Here is a 10,882-nt window from a genome sequence, read left to right as displayed (position 1 = left end):
ACTATAAAAAATAAAACAACATTGAAACACTTTTAGTACAGACGCTGAAGGGTAAAGTGATAAAATAGTGTTTATAAAATGTGCTTCGCGTGTCCAAAAGCGTTACTTATCTAAAAACAGTATCTAGTATGACATATTTAAAAACACTTCTTTTCGGCAAACTGTTCGAAAACAAAACGAAACAAAACATTTTGTACATACATCTACGGCATACTTGGACGACAACAATTTGTTTAAGTTGGTTTTGTTTCTAAAGTATTTCTGACAACTACAAGGATATATAACATCTCATACTTACAATAATTGTTCTAACATTTGGAACTCTTTCTCGTTAACACCTTCTGGGAAAGAAAGAAAAAATGTTATGTTGTATTAATGGAATTTCTTGTACAGAAATTGACAATAAATAATACAAAAAATAATTAATACAAAATATCATTAAAATTGAATTTATCTTTGACCATTTATTAGAAAATTATCAGAAGAATATCCAAAGAAATCCTTGTGAAGAAGTTCCAAGATCTGACTGATCAGCATTCATTCACAACAGTATGAACGTGAACACGAAAAAAGACTTAATCCGTGCCATCTAGCGACTCAAATTTGAACAAGGTGGTGCCAATGCCAATAAATGAGCTCAAGAGATACGCTGCGAAATTGCTGGTAGTTCACTGTAAATAAAGTAAAGGGTGGGCTATGCCCGTCGTTCGTTCTACTGGATAGCCCGTCGGTCGTCCGAAACGTGTTAAATAAAACATGTATTTAAAAAAAAAAAAAAATGAGAGTACACAATAGTACTACGAAAATATTGGTAACCGAGGTTGAGCCTGATCGGAACAATGTTCCCTGCAGTGACGGATTTATCCCGAGACCGGGGTGCCTAGCCACCTACTTTTTTTCAGAGACAAAATTAATTCAAGTTATAATGTGTATGTTTTTGAAAGTTTATAGCTAACTCATGATAAGTCTGGCTTCGCTGGCCCCCAGTTTTTATGTTCTAGGTCCGCCACTGGTCCCCTGGGAAAATTTCTTATCTTTTGGAGTACTCCCGTCCTCGGGCTACCTTTGAAAACATCACTGAGAGATAGTCAGTGGCAAAGGTTTACCAAGAGACACAAAAAAGATAGGAAAGTTTGGGAACCGATATATTATGGTAACGTGCTGACCACCGAATGTTTAATTGGCTCGATATTTTATAGTGTCCTGGATTTATGTACGAGAATATAGCGAAACCTATAAACGTTTTAAAGTCCTTTGTTTTGCGTGTTTGGGTATAAAAGGTCTGGCAACACTGTATTATACTATTTCCTTATCAATTGCACTTCGTCTCTTTCCTTGATATACTCCTTTTTCCATCTCCCAGTTCTTTTCTATTGTTCCACTTCAGAAAACACCACTTTCAACTTATCCTTCTTATTCTCCGCAGCTTTTCTTATATTGTTCAACAACATTGCTTTAACACGTGTGAAACAAGACAATAAAATATCCAGAAAGGAGATAGTGAGAAAAATGGTCTTTACACTATGTTGAAGATGTGCGAATTTGTTTGTTTGCTTTGATATGTGTGTGTGTGTGCGTACCGTATATGCATGCGTGTGTGTTGAGAGAGAGAGAGATTGAGTTGGTTTCTCCTCAAGCGCGTTTTCAATCAACTTAAAAACTTCCGCTCTGGAAAACAACAAACCCTCTTTTTCACCTCTTTTTCTTTCTCCTTAACATTTCTCTCGTCTTGTTGTTTTGTCACAAAAGGGGAAAATGGATGAACGAGCCTGCTGAACACATCGTCTGTTAAGTAAATGACGCCTTCTTCGACACCCATTGTCAAAATTTCTTTCTATCTTTTATTTTTCTTTTCTTTATCCCACTTATCCTTTAAGCTCTCTTTATCCTGTGCATTCTTTTTTCACTATCTGACGTCATTATCCTGGTTAGGATATTTCAAGATCTAGAACTCGGCTTTCCTTACATTCCTTATAAATAAATATGATATCGTTATTTCAGATAATGTTTACAAGAAGTAGTTTCTTTTCTTATTATTACCATGTTTACTCACGTAATAGTCGCACTTTTTGTACTAATTATTTAATGCGAAAATCCAACTGCGACTATTACGCGAGGAAAGTTGTCATTCAATTATCGCTATGATCAAACCAATTTCGAATTTTGATACATATGTCAGCATTGTGTCAACGCAAAAAACAAAATATAGCGTACATATGGTAAAATATTGAAACCTATAAAAAAATCAATTAGTAACTTAACGATTCGTGGGAGACTAAAAAAAATCTTCTTGGCATTTGCACAAAAGAACGATATATTTACATAGTCGGGAAACATTAAAAACAACTACGTAACACCAGAAAGAAGAAACACACACGCACAAGATGTGTCAGAAAGTCACTATTCACTCTCATCCGAAGTTTCGTTTTCTTTCATGTCTGCAACTGACGAATCTGGATAACTGTTCCACAGAGCATCATCTTCACTTCCGTCCAAAGCGCTGGATATGCTCGTCTTTATGAAGTTTTTTTTTTGGACAAGGTGTCATATTATCGAAGACCAACTTCGTACTATCCACTTGGATAAAAGTTCGAGAGACGGGTGGTTTATTTTGTCACTGGTTGTTTTTTCTTTGTTGCTGTTGCTTAGACTCGCGGAAAGGTAAGCAATTTCGAAGAAAGTCTCGTTCACAATCCAAAAATCCCGTACCGGTAGACTGCGACTTTTATGCGGAGAAATCTTTTGGTCAATGTTTTTACTTCAAACTTAAGGTGCGACTATTATGCGAGTAAACACGGTAATCGATTGTTTGATTTTCTAGGTTTAGCGCTAGTGGTGTAATTGGTATAAGACGTATTTTTCTAGTATCACTAATAGCATCTGGGTGGCCAGAGTTTAATTAGGGGGTTCATTCAGCTTCTGTGTAATGGAAACCTGGTAGAGTTAACGCAGAAGGAGCTTGGTGGTGACTAGGCTTGTCAGATTGAACAGAAGGCAAGCCTGGAGATCAATAGCATCTGTGTAACTAAGAACACAAATGTCAGACTGAAGATTTTAGCATGTATGCCGTATTGTCACCGTTACTTCTAACACATATAACTACTATTTCTAACTACTAATACTACTAATTTTACTACCAATAAGATGTATACTAGCCTTCAGCTAGCTGGGTACTTCGTCTTCAGACCACCGAGTTTGCTCAGCCTTGGGCCTTGAATCTTTCATATTCCCAATATGTTTCTAAACTTATGGAATTTCGAGATATGACCATCTTATTATAACAATTACAACCCTCGCCTTTTTCCTCTCTCTCTTTTTTTTCTAAAAACGCTAAAACACATTTTCTTTTTAAATTTTAAATTGAACTAAATACCAATTTTCATGTCTCTAACTATAAGGAATTCCAAATACAGCAATCTTATTCTAGCAATTGCAACCAGCGGCGCAAATCTGTCTTCAACATTGGGGGGAACGGGTGTGTGTGTGCGTGTGTTTCTGGCGGTACGCAAAGGTATGACGTACCGGCACCTTTTTGATGAGAATGGAATATTTAATCTATCTTAAAATTGGTTAACGACAAACTTCCAAAATACAAAATAGTACATACGTATATAATTTTATTGAAAATCAGTTTTATTCCTCTTCCTTTTCCTTTTCTTTTTTTTTCTTTCTAGAGAAAGAGTTGCGAATCTTTGTTCCTTCTTGAAGTAACTTAATTGTATACAGGGACTAGAAATATTTGGGCCCTTCTGTCCCTCGCTCGCTGGCACATCCTAGCGCCTCTCTTTTTTCCATTTTTTTTTTTTTTTTTTTTTACACGGTAATATAAACCATAAAGGTTCTGAACCAACCAGATTTATTTTTCTGAAAAGATTTACCGCCCACAACAAAATAATCCCAACAAATTTGTCTGTCGCTTAGGGATGCGCACGAGTCGAGACATGTCTCGAATCTCGACTCGACTCGACTCGAATTCGAGTCGAGATTCGAGTCGAGACACACTTTGCAAAATTCGAGACGAGTCGAGACAAACGTATTTCTCGACTCAAATTTTCGAGTCGAGACTCGAGTTGAGTCGAGACAGCCGGTAAAAATCTCGACTCGACTCGAATGTCTCGAAAATCTTTCTATAATTTTTAATATTATTTTGAAGAAAGTACTCACTCAGAAACACTCGGCACGAGAATTTCGAAAACTGCAGGACTTGTCAGGTATTCGAGGAGTGCTGAGGTGATTGTCTTCAACAAGTGGCGAAACCAAGGGGAAAAGACGTCCAAATGTCGAGGGGTTGTGTGCCCCACAGATGTCGGACGTCGAAGGCTGGGCAGACTGGTAAAACAGAACAGGCAGCGAACTGCGTCGGAACTAAGACCAGAGTTTAATGCTGGGCAAAGTACAAGTGTGTCTGAACTAGTGTTGTCAAATTTCCGGAAATTTTGAACCTTTTTTTAAAAACTTTTTTCGATTTTCCGGAAAAATTGAAAAAATAATATGTTTGTATTAGGTTAATTTTACTAGTAATGATATCTCTTTTTTTTTCAAACACGCGAAAAATGTAAGTTCAAAAATTTCAATATTGCGAATATTAAAAAATAGCACTCGAAAATAAAACTATTCCAATTATTATCTATAAATTAAAATACTGGATTTACGCGTATATGTTTCTATTCACAGAATAGTTTATATGTTTGTGTCTAATCCTTTCAACAATAAGATCTCCTTGAACCCACAAGTGCTAGAAAAGTGCCGTTTTCATTTGTCGATTCCAAATTTTGTGTAAATTGTCCAGTTCTAATTGAATATTAAAAAAAATCATGACCATTAGTCATTTATTACATTTTTAGGGGTACACTAGAAGTACTGTGGGGGCGCGGTGGCTCAGTGGTAGAGCGTTCATCTCCGGTGCTTGGGATCCCTGGTTCGATCCGAGATCGCGCCGTGTAGACTTTGTGGTGGACAAACATCGTGCTCGTGGGTTTTCTCGGGGTTCTCCCGTTTCCTCCCACTTACTTCATTCCACCATTTCATTCATTTCTCATCATCACCGTCTTCTTTAACCTAACCGGCATAACCGTGTGACGTAAAACTAAAGATAGCATTTCACTAGAAGTACTGAAATTTTTGAAAAAGTAAAGCATCATACCCTATGAGTTATATATTCCAACATCACATAGTTGTATATAGTGGTTGTATATCTGTCAGGCGTTTGTTTCATGGCCAAATGATAATGAAAACGAAGGATAACCATTTCTCCAGTCTAAGATTAATCTTCATTCTTTGGAGTTTTTTTTTTCAATAAACACCGTTTATCACTGACATAATTAATTGTTTGTGTAACTTATTTACTTATTAAATAATGCATACAAATGCATACATACACGATATGGGCATTCAGTAAATGGATACTTGAAAATTTGAATTCAATTATCTATAACTCGTTCGAGAAAGGCGCATACGCTAACCACATACAGTAGCAACGGGAAGCTCAACTTTTAGTAATATGTATATTAAATTGTAAAATTATATTCGTTTAATTTTCACTAATATAATCTTGACAATGTAAAGCGTTCGCCGGGCACGTTATCTTGTTTAAAAACAAAAAGCCTAGCTCTTATGTTTCCGTCTCGGGGTTGGACTGCGGGATGATAGAAATCCGAAAGAGATGTTTTTATTATATTTTGTACAGTAGATCTGCTCCTTCATAATCTCCGTGTTTGATAAGAATGAACCTCCCTGGCTCACGAAAATGTATACGTAATATAACAAACCATACACATTAAATGCCAGACTAATATAGCAAACATTGAAGATGGCGCCCTAGAAAATTTTCTTCGGCCGCCCATGTCTGGAGGTACACAATTTCGCAACTCAGTGGATACGATGTGGATGTATTCAAAGTCCACTGATTTACCCATCAAATTTAAATTTTATAAAAATATTCTCAGTGAATACTAACCTGAGGAGAACTTTTTTTAATTCGATTGCTAAAGGAGTTTTTTATTTTTTTTTTCATCAGGTCTCGGTAATCATCCGGCACGAAAACTGAAGTTTCTACAAGTGTTTCCCCAGCAAATTTTTTGAGAAAGGGGTCCTCCGGGAGCGTTATTTAGGGGGTAATTCCTGCGTTTGTTATATACATATATAGATATAGATAGACATAAATATAGATATACTGTATATATATATATATATATATATATATATATATATATATATATATATATATATAAAGATAAAGATAAGTAGGAGCGAGTCTTTAAAATTAGTTCGGAAAGATAATATGAAAATCTGGCATAATTTGCAAGAATCTATCAAGTCTAATATAAATAAAATAAATAGTTTGTTTGTGTGTTTGTCTGTCTGTATGCGGCCTGGTGACCAGACGAGTGGACCGAGAGTTACCAAATTTTGGTCAGGGGTACCTTGGCCCAGGCCCCAAATCAAGACGATTTTTTTTAAAAATTCGAACCAGGGGGTCTCAGGGAGCGTTTACAGGGATATGTAAAAATGGTAGAAAATGGCCGATATTACTGTCGAATTCATAGTTTTCGCGGTCGCTGAAATCAATGGTAAAACTCTGATCACATTAACTTCTAAATCCACCCTATTCGGGCCCGGAGATCACCGGGGGGGGGGAGGCCGGATACCGAGACAAGTAAATGTAATCCAGAATGACCGATATTAGTGTCAAATCCAGTTTTCGCGGTCGCTGAAATCAATGGTGACAATTCCATTAGCGATGATATGCAAATTCAGCTACAATTGCATGCGGGCAGGGAGTCAGCGGGGTCTCAGGGGGGCGGTATCCGCCCCCCGGTGTCTCCCGGCCCGAATAGGGTGAATTTGGAAGTTAACGCGAACAGAGTTTCACCATTGATTTCAGCAACCGTGAAAACTATGAATTCGACAGTAATATCGGCCATTTCCTACCACTTTTACATGCCCCTCTAAACGTTCCCCTGAGACCCCCTCGTTGGATTCCGAGACATGTAAAAGTAATCCAAAATCATCGATATTAGTGTCAGATTCATAGTTTTTGCGGTCGCAGAAATGAATGGTAATACTTCAACAGGTGTTGTCTTCCAAATACTGCCAACATGTGAAGAATGGGTATATTCAGCTGTCTAATATAAATAAAATAAAAGAGTTTGTTTGTGTTTTTCTGTCTGTGTGCGGCCTGGGGACCAGACGAGTGGACCGAGAGTTACCAAATTTTGGTCAGGGATACCTTGGTCTAGGCCCCAGATCAAGACGAAAAGTTGTTTTAAATTTTCGAACCAGGGGAGTCTCAGGGGGGGGCGTTTACCGGAACCGGCTCGGGAACCAGGCAAATTGACCGAGAGTTACCAAATTTTAGTCACGAATACCTTGGGCCAGGCTCCAGACCAGAGTTAAACGATTTTGTCAAATTTCGAACCAGAGCGGTCGCAGGGGTCGTTTACCGGGACATTTAAAAGTAGTAGAAAATAATAGATATTAGTGTTGAATTCATGGTTTTCGCGGTCGTTGAGATCAATAGTGACACTTCCATTAGCGATTATTTGCAAATTCAACTACAATTGAATGTGGGCCGGGAGTCAGCGGGGGGGGGGATACCGACACAAGTAAAAGTAATCGAAAATGACCGATATTAGTGTCAAGTCCATAGTTTTCGCGGTCGCTGAGATCAATGGTGACACTTTCATTAGTGATCACTTGCAAATTCAGCTACTATTGTATGCGGGGGGAGGGGGGATACCGAGACATGTAAAAGTAATCCAAAATGATCGATTTAGTCTCAGATTCATAGCTTTTGCGGTCGCGGAAATGAGGGTAATACTTCCACAGGCCTTGACTTCCATGCGAAGAATGGGTATATTTAGCTAATATATATATATATATATATATATATATATATATATATATATATATATATATATATATATATATATATATATATATATAGTGTATAATGCTCAAAAAATAGGGGTTCAGCTGAAATATCACACAAGACCTTAATATATATAGTGGCAGATCCAGGATATGATCAAGGGAGGGGCTAAACCATAGTTTGCAGTTTTATCCGGTGTAAAGCAGGATTGAACCCCATTGTATGCAGTGTATACTTGAGTGTGAAGGGGGGCCTATAGCCCCCTTGGATCCGCCTCTGTATATATATATATATATATATATATATATATATATATATATATATATATATATATATATGATCGCTCGAATCCATACTCGCTGAGATGATTAGAAGATGGCGTTTAAATCCACAAATTCAGCCCCATCAGTACTGTAAGGGGGATGGTGACATGTAAAGATAATTGAAAATTATCGATATTAATGTCAAATTCATAGTTTTGGGGCTTCATAAGTTTATTGGTGACAGTTTTGGTGCCCTTTGTGTCCAAAATGAAAGTATTCTCCCCGTGCGAAGAACGGATATTCTGCTAGTCTGTAATAATAACTAACGGAAGTTTCACTTAATATATTTCTCGCTGCTCAAATTTACTCACTTGTGCGGTATATGTGTGTAAAGTAGAATTAAAACCTGTTGCTTTAATATTTTTCCGTTAGCGAAATACATTGTATATACAGTAGGACGTCGATAATCCTAACGTCAAAAATCCGAACGCGGTCCCTAGGAGCTTTTTACATTTTGCCTTAATGCTAGCGATAAACAAACAATAGCGTGTCCATCGACGTTATGTAAAGTCAGTATTTTTACAAAAGTTCATTTACATGTAATTGTTTGTCATACATATATTTATTTTTATTTTTTCTTACGCCTATAAGTTTTAAGTGTGACTTACAAGAACAGTGTTATTTAGAGTACAAGCAGGTTCTTCAGAAACATTAAATGTAAATAGCCTTACGTACGGTATTGTAATTACTGTATGTACCGAATAACCACTGTATCGATAGAGGAACATACCGTACAGTATATGTAAGCCTAAATAGCATTTTCTTGGTCATTTTCGAAAATCCGAACAATTTGAAAATCCGAACTACCTGTGGTCCCAATTAGTTTGGATTTTCGACTTCCCACTGTATATATTGCAGACATGTTACAGCAAGTAAGATTACTAGCATCAGGCCAACAAATAGTTTTTAAACTATATTTTCCTGTTTTTGCCAATATATCCGAACAAATTATTTTTTCTAATGATTTCAAAATTTCCAGAATTTTACATAGAACAATGAAGACATCTCTATGAAATATATGTTTGATTTAACATATTAACTAAAATGATTCTGTGATTAACAAAAATGATGATTCTGATAATACTCAAATTTTCCGTTTTTCCCCAGCTCGGGAAAACCGTAAAAAAAACTGTTTTTTACCCAAAATTTCCGTTTTTTCACAGGCCTTCACAACACTAGTTCGAACACACAGTGCACCGAACACTCCTAACGATGACGAATGTTAACACCACGGCATCGGCAACTACAACTAAAATGAACACGTGACCATCGCCACTAGACCTTGGCACAATGGCAGAGCGTTGTATTGTCTGATGAATCCCGATATCTTCTTCATCATGACGATGTGAGGGTGCGAATTCGTCGTTTTCAAAGGGAAAAGCTCCTTGACATCTGTACTGCGGGACGGAGACAAACTGGGTGCGGCTTAATTATTATCTGGGGAACATTCAGGTGAGCATCCATATGTCTAGTGGAGCTCGAGCAAGACACCATGACGGCCGAGGCGTCGCACGCTGCTTGCAGACTACGTACACACCCTCATAACGGCCATGTTTCCCATAGGTTGTGGAATTTTTCGACAAGATAATGCACCATGTCGCAAGGCCAGGAGTATGATGGAGTGGTTGGAGGAACACAGGAGTGAGTTCCAAGTGATGTGCTGGCCCCCAAACTCTCCGGATCTGAGCCCAATCGATCACATCTGGGGTGTGATTGAACGTGATGTGAGGGTGCATCACTCTCTCCCCGAAATTTACGGGAATTGGATGACGTGTGTGTGCATATGTGGTGCCAACTCTCTCCAGCGACGCACCGAGGGACATTGCGACCATGCCAAGACGCGTTGCTGTTGTTATTCGTGCCAAGAGGTGGACATACTAACAATTAGGTAGGTAGTCATAATGGTCTGGCTGATGTGTGTGTATATTTTAACTCGTATATTTTGTCTCGACTCGAATTTCGAGACGTCTCGACTCGAATTCGAATCGAGTCGAGACAGAGACTGTCGAGTCGAGACACGAGTCGAGACAGCAACATATTTTCGAGTCGAGACACGAGTCGAGACAACATTTTCTCGAGACGAGTCGAGACAGGCTTAAATCTCGACTCGACTCGACTCGTGCGCATGTCGCTGAATTTCGGCTACACTGAAAGCAGAAGCCTTTGCTCACTTCCTATTTTAACGTATCCAATTAATTGTTTTTATTCATTATTAGGAAGAGGATTAAATGAAAACATCTGCTAGATTTTTGTTTTCGCAAAATTTATCCAATTAATTTAGTAGAGGTTTATAGAATATTTTGGTAGGCTGATTAGTATTCTGAAGAACATTATATGAACAATGTACTGTATGTGTGTTGTTAATTAAAAATCAGTATTTCTGGAACTCTTGATGCCTTTTGAAAACAAAGCAGCTTACTCTCTTTGCTTGCAAAACGAGAAACAACAAGAAACAAATCACTAAGAAATATTGATTATCAATACGTTTATACTATTATAAAATTAAAATGTAAGAATCAGACATTTTTAAAGTATCTTTATACAGTATGTAGGAACTTTAATTCCAAGACCGCAACAATATGCTGCTGAACATTATAAGTATTATCGTTAATAATAATAATAATAATATCCTGAAAAATATGCAACATTTTAACTATTATGAACTTGATGTCCAGCGTATCGGAACCTT

At 37.5% G+C, this 10,882-nt stretch overlaps 1 protein-coding gene across 1 annotated transcript in view; it reads right to left on the bottom strand.

Annotated features, from left to right (window-relative positions):
* Nucleotides 1–294: 294 nt before the first annotated feature.
* LOC145675151 (uncharacterized) overlaps nucleotides 295–10,882 on the bottom strand; it is a 363,179-nt gene continuing 352,591 nt past the window's right edge. Inside the window, exon 5 of the mRNA XM_081745521.1 lies at nucleotides 295–341. Coding sequence (XP_081601647.1) covers nucleotides 295–341 — 47 coding nt within the window. The remainder of the gene's footprint in view (nucleotides 342–10,882) is intronic.

The sequence above is a fragment of the Thermobia domestica genome, chromosome 18 (genome assembly GCF_964235325.1).
Source record: "Thermobia domestica chromosome 18, izTheDome1.hap1.1, whole genome shotgun sequence".
NCBI lineage: Eukaryota > Metazoa > Arthropoda > Insecta > Zygentoma > Lepismatidae > Thermobia > Thermobia domestica.
The sequence above is the reverse complement of the archived record's forward strand: the minus strand, read 5'-3'. Positions and strand labels throughout refer to the sequence as shown.